The sequence below is a fragment of the Chelonia mydas genome, chromosome 27, assembly GCF_015237465.2.
Source record: "Chelonia mydas isolate rCheMyd1 chromosome 27, rCheMyd1.pri.v2, whole genome shotgun sequence".
Taxonomy (NCBI): Eukaryota; Metazoa; Chordata; order Testudines; family Cheloniidae; genus Chelonia; species Chelonia mydas.
The window spans coordinates 8,744,046-8,756,315 of record NC_057860.1 but is presented as its reverse complement, the minus strand read 5'-3'; the positions used below and the strand labels follow the sequence as shown (position 1 = coordinate 8,756,315).

Genomic DNA, 12,270 nt, shown 5'->3' with positions numbered 1-12,270 from the left:
CCTGCTGCTGCAGGGTCCCACACTGGCACCTCTGCTTCTGGTAACCCCCTGGCTGGGCCCAAGCAGCCGGGTGGGAGGGAAAAGAGCCGAGGCCTGAATCTGGAGCAGCAGAGAGCATGGATTCCCTTGCCCAGCGCGTAGCTGCCGTGTTGATGCAAAGCTGCGGGGAGCTGACTCTGCCTTTCAAACCCTGGAAACCACCTCCTCTGTTCCCTTGAGAGGACTCCCGCCCAGCTGGGCGGGAGGGGAAACCCCGGGAGCCGGGAGGTGGCATATACTGTGTGAGCAGTCACCCAATGGCAGAGCGGGAGGGAGGGCTGGCAGGCTCTGCGTCTGCAGACCTAGTGACTCCTGGACCCCCAGGTTGGGCTGCACGGGAGCAGGGCCGTGTACAAGCCAGCTGCCCTGCATCCTCTCCCCATCGGCCTCCCTGGACCCAGCTTCCTTGGGGAGAAGGGCTCTCTCCCCCCCCCCCCCAACGCCCCGCTCCGCAGATCACCCCAGCGGGTGACCTTCAGTCAAGGGGTTGACCATAGAACAGCGAATGCCCGGCCCTAAAACGAGGCGGCAGGCTCCCAGGTCGGGTTTCACCCGGGGCCCCTTCTTGGCAGCCGCCTGCTATGGGCGGTTGAGCGCAGCCTTACCAGCCGGCGGGAGGGGAGGGGTGTGGGGGGAGCGAAGGTGAGCCCCGTCCATGGGACCAGCTCCGTTGGCAGTGGCAGGTTTCCCTTCACTCCTGTGGGCCCTGATATGCACGGGGGCCTGGCCCCCGCCCCCCCTACCCAGCGTGTGAGATTTTTATTACTAGGCTAGTGTGGGTGCGGTTATACCGGCCTCAAAGTGCCCCATTCCCGTATTGCGTCGTCCCTGCCATGTGCACCAGGCTAAAGCACCTTTACAGCACTGGATCAGCACCACCCTGTCCGGGGGGGGGGGGCAGGGGGGAGCAAATTGCTGTAATGAAAGTAGGACAGTTAAAGAGCCCCAGCTTGCGTGTAGCGCAGCCCTGACGGAATGCCTTGGGGGGGGGATTGGATCTGGGGCTCTCCCCCTTCTCTTGAGGGGCTGGGGAAGCGCCCCCGGCCGCTGCTCTGGCTGGTGGGAAGGGCGTTGCAACCTAAGTGCGCCTTTATTTTAACTAAAAGACTTAAAATCCCCTTTACAGCCCCGGCTGAGCGGGGTGGCCCCTGCTGCGCCCGGCAGAACGGAGCGGCTGAGTCTGGGGTGGGGGCCCGCAGTGTGTCTCTCTCACACACACACACACCCACCCCCGGTGTTAGGGATGGAGGTTACAGCGGGGTGAGAATGCAGCCTTGAGTCACCGCCCTAAGAAGGGAAAAAGCAGCTGGCAGTCCCCACCCCCGCGCGGGTCTGGAGAGGCGCCCACTAGGCCAAAGGCTGCTTATTGCTAAACCGGGGCGTGGGCCCGGCTGCGATCTCCAGGCAGAGTTTCCTAAAATAAGTGGGGCATTGTGCTCCTGAGCTGGGAGAGCCCGGCACCGGGCGCGGGGGGGTTGCAAGGGACCGCGGCTGCCCCTGCAGAGGGCCCGCCGTGGCGGGGGGCAGTTCAAAGGATCCGGTCCAGCTTGGGGCTTTTGGCGACTGAGATGAGGTACGAACAACAAATCGTGGTGTTTCAGGGGAGGAGAACCGCAGCTCCCCAGTGAGTAACGCTGCCCCGGCCTGTGCACCGGATTTAAGGACCGTGGTGGGTTTAATAAACATGAGCCCCCCACCTCGCCTCCCCACCCCCACCGCTGTGAGAGGGTTTTCAGCCCCAGAAGGCCCATTACAGCACCTCCAGCCTGCCCTGCTGTGTCTCACAGGCGGGCGTGACCGCTCCCCTGCCGGCCTCTGTTTTAAGCCAAAGGCTTCAGGTAGCCCAAAGCTTTTCACTGCTCAGGTGCTGAACAGGCCCCTCTGGCAAGCATTCGCCCCCTTTGCCAGCAAGGGCACCGCGGGCTCCGAAAAGGGACGGCTGCGCAGCCGGGGGGGGGTCCTGAAAAGAACCCAGGAGTCCTGATTTCTAGAACACACCCCCTCCCCCCATCCCCTTTGCTCTGACCAGTAGACCACACTCCTGCCCAGGGCCAGGAATGGAACCCAGGTGTCCTGCCGCCCCACACCCCTGCCCCTGTTCTTACCAGGGCTCTTGGACCCCAGCACAAGGCTGCAGGGTTGGGGGGGGGGGTCACTGCTGCCTGCATTCCCCCCAGCAACCCTTCTTCTATTTAACGGGCACTGACTGCCCCTTCGGGCTGCCTGTGTGCGTGTGCAGCGCCCAGCACAATGGGGAGCAGGGCCCTGACTGGCGGAGGGGGGGGGGGGCCCTGCACCCTACCCACCCCCAGGCAGATCCTAATTACATGGCTTTAGAGGTGTCTGTGTTTTCGCTCAGCTTTGCTGAGTGCGCCCCGCCCTCTCGTGGCGGGTGTGAGGTCCTGCAGGCCCCCCCCTCCCCCCCCCCCGCTAGGCCGAGAGACCAGCTTGCTTTAAAGTCACTGGTCCACTAGCTCGGTGGACTTGGCCTTGGCGAGGGGGGGGGGCTGCTATTGAAATGCAGCCAGGCCACTGCAGCGCTGATGCCCCCCCCCCCCCATCCCTGGCCCTGCTTCCTCCTTACCCACCTGCCCCAGGGTACCGGGGGCTGCTGAAAGCCCCGCTTCCCCTCTGGCTCCCCTCGCCCTGGCCGCGCCAGCCCCCGGGGGAGACACGGCGGCCACCCAGAGCAGGAGGCTGCAGGGCCGGGTCAAGGCCCGTGGCTGGTTCCCGCAACCCCCTCAGGGTGCAGGGGAGAGGGGCTCCTGCTCTCCCCCCACCCGTGTGCCGCAGCCGGCAGCCTGGCCCAGCCCTTGGGACACCCCCCCCCCCCCCCGCCCTGCACCTTTGTGCCGGGGGAAGGGCCACCCCAAAGTAGGGCTGCTGATGTCGCTACCAGAGCGGTGGCCTCTGGGTGCTGGGAAATGATGCTACCCATTGACACACACACACACACACCCCCACCCATGGGGTGGGCACATCTGCCTTAGCCCCCGTCCTTGCAGGGCTGAATTACCTCCCTCCCCACACACCATTAGTTAAGCACCTTGACAAATGCCCCCCACCCCAGGGCTCAAGGGCACCCCCTCCCCACCCAGCTGGGCAGCTCAGGAGTGCCCCGCTTGCTCCAGCCAGAATGAAACCCCCACCCCACCCTCTTCCGTAATCGCAGCTCATGGCCACAGCACAGTGGGAGGGATGCGTGGGCCCCCAGGGCCAACCCATCCACACATCCTGGCGGGGGCTGCCCTTCCCAGCCCCCCACCACCACCCCCAGGGAGACGGAGGGGCCTGGCCCACTGCATGGGATTAAGCAGGGTTTGTAAGGTGGGATCTGGCCCTTTGCAACCTCCATGCTGGCAGCAGGGCCCTTCGCCCTGGGGTGGGGATGCTGAATGGCCCCAAGCCATGGCAGCGGACTACCTAGCCTGGTGGGGGGAGCTGAATATTAGACCTCTTTGTGTCCCCGTCCCCGAAGGGCCAGGTCACACGCAGCTCCATCCCCCTCCAGGGGCTTTGCTGTCTGCGTGGGAGGGGTGGGAGCTGGCTGGCACAGTGCAACTGTCTTAGGCACCCCCCCCTCCCTCCGAGCAGCCCCTCTGCCCCTGCAATGGAGCCCCCAGCTACCCCTTCACCATCACACCCACCAGCTGCTCCTTCTTCTCAGTGTCAAGCGCCTGCCTGCTCCCCCCTCTGGCATCTCTCCTTCTCCACCGCCTCAGACCAGCCCAGCCTCCGGCGCCCACCAGCGGAACTGTCAAACCAGCCCCTTGCTGCCCCCCGGTTCTGGTGGCACGTCCCATCGGCAGCCATAACGCTGCATCATTCCCCGCCTTAAAATTCCCCTGGGCGCTCACAAGGGTCAGGCTCCTGGTGCCCTGAGACCAACGCCCGGCCTGCTGCCCACGGCTGACTTACACTGCCCGGTCTCTGTGCACCTCTTGTCTTCCACTGCGCCAGGCAGCGCCTCGGGGCGGGGACCATGGTTTGGTTCTGGTACCACAAGCACCAGAGGTTAGGGGCTGACACGCCACGGCTGCCCTATCGCAGGAGTTCTGCTCCCTTAGCTGGAGGGGTTGGGAGGTGCCGCGCATTAACAAAGAAGTCCTTTCTCCCCAAGGTGGGGTAGGCATTGGAGTTACTAGAGGCGAGGGAGGAAATAACAGTAATTCAACGAGCCTGACTAAAAATCCCTTCTCAACCTCCCGGGCTTCAGAGGCCTGGCTCCCGCTAGTTCTCCACCCTCCTCGTGCTTCGACTGGATCCCAGCGTTCCCACGAGCAGAGCAGAAGCAGGGAGAAGCACCCCCTAGGGCGGAGGATGCTCCTGCCCCTGAGAATCCAGCCTCACCCACTTCCTCCCCGCACTCTTCGGCCGCCCTAGAGAAGCAAACAAGGGCCTAATTTGCTTCCCAGGGCAGATCGCCCCTCCAGGCCCCTCCCCACCCCATTCCCAGCCCCCAGCCTGTGGAACGTGGCGGGGGGGGAGGGGGGAGGAGGTGTTGCGTGGCGCAGAGCGGACCCCAGGGGGGCTGGTTGCAATCGGTTTTATTTCCTTCGTGGTTTCTCCCTGGGTCGGTGTCTGTGCTCTCGGAGTACATCGGCCGGGCCCTGCTAGTCCGGGCTGTGTCGATCCTGGCCCCTGGAGGGGGCCCGGGGCCCCTGAGCGCAACCCAGGATTGCTCGTGGGTGGGGGGAGGGGTAACGCCATGCACTATCTTCATCCTGCGGGCCTGTTGGGGCCGAGCCGTCGTTTTCGGGAGTGAGTGGGGAGCAGCAGTGGTGCTAATGGAAACGGGGCCGGTGAGGCAGGACAGCCGATCAGCCTGGAGCAGGAAGGCGCCTTGGTGACTGGAACCGATCGGGAGCAGACGGAGGTCAGCGGGGAAGCTGGGAGGGGGAAGCCGCACCAGCTGCGGCCCACGGGCGGGTGCCAACCGCTAGCCAGCTGTGGGGCCAGGCCCAGCAGTGCCAGGAGCCCCGCGCGTGGCGGAGAGGGGGGCAGAGTGGGGGAGGGGTTTGCTTGTCTACTGGGGCCAGCAGGGATCCAGGAGGCCGCTGGAAGGTCCGGGCTCCGTGGTGGTGCCGCCCCAAGCCAAAGACTGGCACCTAGGCTAATCCCCTGTGGGGTCCGGTGTCTCTCCCGGTCCATGCGCCCCTGATTCCCCCTCGCCTGGGCGGGGGGCGGTCTCCTTCTGTCCCTCCCCGCGCCGGGAGCCGTGTGCCAACTCGCCCTCCCTAACTCCTCCGTTGCTGCTCCTGCTCTTTCTTCTTCTGTTTCTGCTTCTCCCTCTGCTTCTCCACCTTCTCCTGGGCTTTCCGCTCCTTCTCCACCGCCACGCTCAGGTCCTTCAGCTTCCGCTTCAGCAGGGCCCGGTCTGTGGAGCTGCCGACGCCCAGGGCCTGGAGGAGGCAACGGGGCGGGTGTGCCTCATGGTCCCAACCACGGCCCTTCCCACCCCCACCCGCCTGGACAGCAGCACCCGGCTGGGGAGAGACGGGCTCCAGGGGAGGGTGCCGGGGGGCTCCTGAGTGGGACGCTACCGAAGGGGGAAATGGATGAACTCCGTCCCCAGCCCCTGCGTCGAGTAGCCCGGTGGGATGCGCGGCTGGCCCGTCTAGCTCAGTATCCGTTGGACCATCAGGGCCCCCAGTCCAGCATCCCCCGCTCCCGCCCCAGTGCATCAGGCCAGGAGCCTCTGGGTCAATCCATCCCCCAGGACGTCAAAGGGATTGGTCCACCTTGCTGGGGCAAGGCAATGCCTCCCCAAGACCCCCGGCGGGAGGCACCTCTGCAGGGCGCAAGGGCCGACCCCGGAGCAGCAGGACCCAGCAGCCGCGGGGCAGGCCCCCCCACCCCTACCTTCAGCTTGGCTCCATCCAGGTGCAGCAGCTGCTGGCCGTCCACCTCGCGGGCCACGAACTCGCCCACGTACTGCTCCAGGTTCAGGCTCTCCAGCCACTGGCCCACTTGCTGGCTGCTCCAGCTGGTGGCGGCGCTGAGGGGCTCGTCCAGGAACTGCAGGGGGCAGAAAGGGGGGGGGAGGGGTGAGCACCAGTGGGGTCCCCCACGCCGCTCCCTCGGGGCGCCCCAGCAGGGAGCCTTCAGAAGTTCCTCCCAGCCCTCCTTCCTGGGCCCACTTTCTAATCCCTGAAAACGGAACACTTCTGCCCGACCCCTTCCTCTGAGGCCCCGCCCTCTGCCCCACCCCTTCCTCTGAGGCCCCGCCCTCTGCCCCGCCTGTCCCCCCCCCCCCCGCGTTGCTCGCTGTCCACCCCCTCCCCCGTCGCTCACTCCCACATCTCCCAGGACTCACCTGCGGCCTCCAGAGCTGGACTGGGAGGAACTGACCCGGAGCCTGCCCAGGCAGGGCACAGCCGGGCCTGGCAGGGGTCAGTCCCCGGAGTGAGGGGCTGGAGTGGGGAAATCGGGGCACAGTGGGGAGGGGGGTCCCCAGAGTGAGGGGCTGGGGAAATTGAGGCACAGCTGGGGGGGTTCCCCAGAGCGAGGGGCTGGAGTGGGGAAATTGAGGCACAGTGGGGGGGAGGTTCCCTGGAGTGAGGAACTGGGGAAATTGAGGCACAGCGGGGGGGGTCCCCGGAGTGAGGGGCTGGAGTGGGGAAATCGGGGCACAGCTGGGGTGGGGGGCAGACAGGTTACACACACACACCCCCCCTTGATGGCGCCAGTCCCTCCGCGTTCTCTCCGTCAGGCTGGGGGCCGGGGAGAGCAGCAGCTGCTTGCCGACCCCCCCTCCAGGCTCCAGCTGCTCTTCCTGCCCCTCAGTGGCTGGTTACTGCAGGTAACTGGACTTCTAGTGTCTCTGCCAGTTTCCCTTTTCAACACCTGGCAGCCCTGAGAACCCCCCCGCCCCCCCAGCCTGGGGAAGGCCGGTTGTAAGGCACGATGGGGGGGGGGGCAGGCTCTGCAATTCCATGGGGCCCACGGACGGAGTCACCCCAGCCCTGGGGCCCAGGAGGGAAGCAGCGAAAGCCCCCCTGGCCCCTCATTGTTGGACTTGGCCAACCGGCTCCTCCAGGCTGGTTCTGGCAATGGGGGGCGGGAGCCCCTCCGTGCTGCCCCCCGACTCCGCCGCCCCCGCGGGCTCACCTCGTCGGAGGACTGGGACAGGGTGTGGTAGGGGTAGGAGCATTTCATCTCACTGGCGCCTCTGCTCAGTGTCTTGGGGCTGCTGCTGGGTGGGGTGCAGTCGTCACTCAGGGTGGATTCCTGCCCACGGGGAAAGGCCACGGCATGAGTCGGGTCCCCACCTCCGCAATGCAAAAAACCCGGCACCCTCCTCCCCGAAGGCAACTCCACCACCCCCCGCAACAGCCACGTACAGGCTCTAGGGAGAACACAGGGAGGCAAGATGGATAACGTCATTTTCTCACTTACACTGCGGCCGTGGGACCCCTGCAGCATCTATAGCTGGGCCCAGAAACTTTGACCGTTGGCTAGCCCAGCGCATGGTGAGAATAATGCAAATCTTTACACCCATGTTCAAAATACTCAGCAGGTGAAATTATTCTTCTGGCCACTGGCAAATCCATTAAAAAAACCGGCCAAGCTGGTCAAATACCAGCCAGGTGGTAACCCAACGTGTGCACGAGGGGCCTACCCTGCAAAGGGTCATGGCAGGACTATGGCCTGCCCCCGGCCCTACAGGGGGATTGGCCCCGTCCCCGGGGCAGTGCTGCACCTGGCCCTACAAGGGCTCGGCCCCATCCCAGGGCATCACTGCCCCTGGCCCTATAGGGTGAGGTGGGGATGGGTACTGACCTGGGAGGCAGATTTCTTGGGGCTTAAGCCCTCCCTCTTGGGCGAGCGGGTCGGGGAGACGGTGCTGCCGGACGAGGCCGAGCCCTTCCCACTGTCCGTGAACCAGGAGAAGGGCATGAACGGGGACACGGATGAACGGCTGGAGCCCTCCACCAGCTCCCTGGGGAATGAGCCGGCAGGCGGGTTAGCACCCTCGCTCCCCTCGGCCCACCATGGGGGCCACGCTCCCCGGAGCATCTGAGCCGCCAGACATGGCCAGACTCCACCCCACTGAACAGAACCTCAGCAGGACCCAGCCCGGGTCTGGATCTGCCCAGGGCACCCAGACCATCCCCGCAGTCCTCTATCTCCCTGCTTCCTTCATCTCGCCTCTGCCAGTCTCTTCTCTCTCCGTCTCGAGCGTATCTAGCGCTCTCCATCCATCTCCTTATGGCTCCGTGCACCCCAGCTCCATCACTGACAGTGAACCCATTATCCCATCTGCACCTCGCTCTCCCTCTCCCTCGCTGGGTCTCAGCTGTACCGGGCCCCTTAACAAGTCACCCGGGTCTTTGTAGACCAGGCTGAGCTCCTTGATCTCCAGGGCAGAGGGGTGGGTGCGCTCCTCGGGAGGGCCGAGTGCCCCCTGGCTATAGAAAAGCCAAGTGGGTGAATGGGACACACTGAGAAAGGTGGGGCTGGCAGGGGTGGGGGTGATCGTGGGGTTCAGGGAGATGTTGCTTGGCTGTGGCTTGTGAGACTCTCAGAATTCGGGGGAGGCTGGCAGCTCCCCACCTGCTGCCCATGGACAACCGGTTGCTCCCCTTCTCTTTCCTGCTTTTGCTGGAAGAGGCTCGTCTCAGGGTCACCCTACGTCAGAGAGAGAGGAGGCTCGTTAGAGGTGTGATGGGAGGTAGGGGCGCCTATGGGCTGGGGAGAGATGGGCACCAGGCACTAGGAAACAACATGGGGGGCAGATCAGAGGAGGGTGAGGACAGGGCAGCAGGATGAAAAGAAAAATTCAGACATACAGCATAGAATCTATCCATCCAAACCCCATATACACCCCTCTATCCGTCCATCCATCCATCCCATATACACCCCTCTATCCATCCATCTGTCCCCCCCATACCTCTATCGATCCATCCAAACCCCATACACACCGCTCTATCCATCCGTCTGTCTGTCCGTCCGTCCCCACACCTCTATCCATCCATCCCCATACACACCCCTCTAGCCATCCGTCTGTCTGTCCGCCCCCCACACCCCTCTAGCCATCCATCCCCATACACACCCATCTATCTATCTATCTATTCCCATACACACCCCTCTATCCATCCTTCCTCATACACATCCTTCTATCCATCTGTGATGGGAACCCCGGGGTGCAGCCTGGGACTGTGGGACCGCTGTGCCCCCTTAACTCTCCAGCCCGGGCTGTCTCTCACAATGCCTTGCTAGTGACAAGCAGCAAACCCCACCAGGTGCTGTGATCACTCAGCACAACAGCATGTGGAGCCCCCCCACCCAGATAGATTGCATGAATGCTCCCAAAGCCACTCATGAATCTCACAGAGAAAGGCACCAGACAAATCCCCCCAGCTCCCAGCCGTGTACCTCAGGAATATACTGTCTTGCACTGCTCAAGATGAGCAGTGCAAGTTTATTAATTGGTTCCCCACTTCATCAAGTGGACATACACCAGCCTTTGAAAACCTGCGCAGATTTATCAAACTCTTCAGGCAAACTCACCGGTAAAGATAAACAGTAAAACAAGTTTATTGACTACAAAAGGTAGATTTTAAGTGATTATAAGTGACATGCAAAAAGTCAGTTTGTTACCAAAAGAAAAGAAAATATGAGCCCGCAGTCTACGCTCTCAACCCTGTTAGACTGGGCAACATCTAGCTGGAGCAGTTTTTCTCGCCCCACTGGATATTGCAGTTCATAGTACACAGGTTTCACCCTTGAAACCTGGGCCAGTTTCCTCTCTTGGAGTCTTAAGTCTTCTGAGCATCCTTGTTGCCTGCAGTATAGGTGGGGGCAGGAGAAAAGGTCAAGCATGAGGCCCCTGTGTTCTATTTTATACCTTAGTCCATGTGCTGGGAGAACACAAGTCCAGGCATGTCTGGGGGCACTGCAGAGTCCCCAGGCAAGGTTGAACAATTCCCTTGGTGTGGCCTTGTGCAAGTGAGTCACTGAATTGTAGCTCCCTTGCTGGACAATGGCTGGTGATGGTTGTTTGACACCCGCCCGGGCGTTGGTTACTTTCCTGGCTGTTGTCTCTGGGGAGCTAATATCTGGCCGATTTCCCAATTTACAGCATGTTTTACTGACAACCATACGACACAATCTCATAACTTCATATGCACTAATGGTATACATCTTTAGACAGAACAGTGACTTCCTGCAGATCATAACCTTTCCCCTGATACCTTTCATGGCATGCTTTATATGTAAGATCATAATTATATATGTGAGGAATATGGGGGTTACAGGGTGCTCCCCTGAGGTATAGAGTGTCACACCATCCATTTGTCCCCATACTCTTGCCTCCATCTGTCTGTCTGTCCCCATACACACGTTTCATCCATCCATCTATCTACCCCCCCGCACACCTCTATCCATCCATCCATCCCCATACATACCCTTCTATCTATCCATCCATCTGTCTGTCTGTCCCTCCCCATACATGCCCTTCTAACTAGCTATCCATCCACCCCACCTCGACCTCCCCAGGTCCCCGGGTGATGTGAGGGTTCATGGAGCATACTGAGGACAGCAACATGGAGCTTAGGCAGCCAGGGAACCAATGGTAACGTGAGTCCTACCCAGAGAGCCGGGGCTTCCCCTCCAGAGTTCGTGGGACTCACCCCAAATCCAGGAACTTCCTCCGGGTCTTCTTGTCAAGCCCAATGGTGGGGCTGGCGGGCTCTGGTGGGCTTGTGTCATCTGGGGCAGAGAAACATGCCGGGAGAGATCAAAGGAGCTGGGAGAACGTACCCCGGGCTAGTGGGGATAGCCCCAGGGATCCCTCGGAGGTTGGCAGCGGCCCCCCAGCAGGGTCCTGCCAAGGGAGCTCCCAGGCCAGTTTAAGGGAAAGCCTGGGAGCCCTGGAGTGTTTGCCAGCTCAGCGAGAAGGTGTTTCCCCTTCCCAAGCACAGGCAAAGCCCAGCTCTGTCTTTATCCGGGTTAAAATGGGCAACCCGAGCCCCAGCCCTGCCGGGGCCACTGGATGGGCCTGAACCTCAGTGCTGCCTGGCAAAACCACCGGGAACCAACTGGGACTTGGCACTGCAGCCCATGACCCAACCCAGAGGGGCCGCGCTGTTAGCTAGGGCACTGCACAGCCCTGCTGCAGAGAAAGGTGCAGGGGCCCTGGCTGTGGGGAGAGCTGCCAGCGACTGCAGCCCCAGCCTCTCCCAGCAGGAGGCGCCATAGGGCGCAGGGCCGGGAACGCTATGGAAGGGTTTCCTGTGTGGATGTGGCTCCCCCATCCAGCCATTACCTTCGCTGTGCCGCTCTGCCCTGCGATCCCTCCGGGCGTAGATGGGCGAGCTGTCCGAGCTGTGGCAGGACTTGGGGGGCGAGCTGGTGGGGGTGCATCCCAAGGCCTCCTGGGAGGAAGCGTTGGTCAGGGGCCGGTAGCGGATCAGCGGGGACGAAGGCTGCTCGTCCTCCTCCAGCGTCCGCCTGACCACAGAGGCGTCGAAGGAGAACTCGGTGGCGCGGAGGAAGGGGGAGGAGCCGGAGAGGGGAGAGGAGACCTGCAGGGTGGCGTGCAGCGGGGATCTCATACGGCGCCGTGGGCTGCCAGATTTATCGGCCACCTGTGGGTGGGAGGCACGGGGGTCAGCAACAGGAACCCCCGCCCCCGGGAGCTGCTGCATTGACCGACACACAACGGTGATGCCCCCTATTTATCCGCAGTGCTGGTGCAGGGACAGGGCGAGCTGCTCCCCCCTGCCACCGGTGAGCTCCAACCCGGACCCGCAGGGACCATCGCTATGGGCTGATCAGGGAGCTGAGCCTCCATGGGCCGCGCCTTCCATAGCGGTTGCCAGGTGTCCGGTTTTCGACCCGAACGTCCGGTGGAGAAAGGGAACCTGGCGGAAAGTCCGGTTGACTGCAGTAACCGGACTTGGCACCCGGGGGGGTGGGAAGAGCAGCCGCTGCGGCTGGAGCCACGTGGAGGGGCGGGTCTCTGCTCCGCTGGTGATGCGGGACAGACAGCAGTGGCTGGCTTCCAGACCGGGCTGCAAGTGCGGGGGGGGGGGATCTTGGCCACTCCCCTTCTGCTCCACCGTGCCCCGATTGCTCGGCCCCTAACTACGGGGACTGACCCCCACTCTGCCCCGATTGGGCAGGCTCCCCGTCAGCTCCTCCCAGCCTGGCTCGGCACCCAGCAGGTGAGTCCCGGGGGGTGGAGAGGGGGGAGGGGGCGGGGCCCCGGGGAAGAGGTGGGGCCGG

At 63.0% G+C, this 12,270-nt stretch overlaps 1 protein-coding gene across 3 annotated transcripts in view; it reads right to left on the bottom strand.

Moving 5' to 3' along the window:
- Positions 1-4,569: 4,569 nt before the first annotated feature.
- Positions 4,570-12,270, bottom strand: part of SAMD14 (sterile alpha motif domain containing 14) — a 37,077-nt gene continuing 29,376 nt past the window's right edge. For all 3 annotated transcript variants that reach the window (XM_043536858.1, XM_043536859.1, XM_037886994.2), the window contains exons 4-10: positions 11,309-11,630; positions 10,674-10,752; positions 8,596-8,670; positions 7,822-7,981; positions 7,150-7,269; positions 5,902-6,057; positions 4,570-5,441 (exon numbers count right to left, since the gene is read on the bottom strand). In XM_043536858.1, the coding sequence (XP_043392793.1) occupies positions 5,277-5,441; positions 5,902-6,057; positions 7,150-7,269; positions 7,822-7,981; positions 8,596-8,670; positions 10,674-10,752; positions 11,309-11,630 (1,077 nt within the window). In that variant the 3' untranslated portion in view covers positions 4,570-5,276. The remainder of the gene's footprint in view (positions 5,442-5,901; positions 6,058-7,149; positions 7,270-7,821; positions 7,982-8,595; positions 8,671-10,673; positions 10,753-11,308; positions 11,631-12,270) is intronic.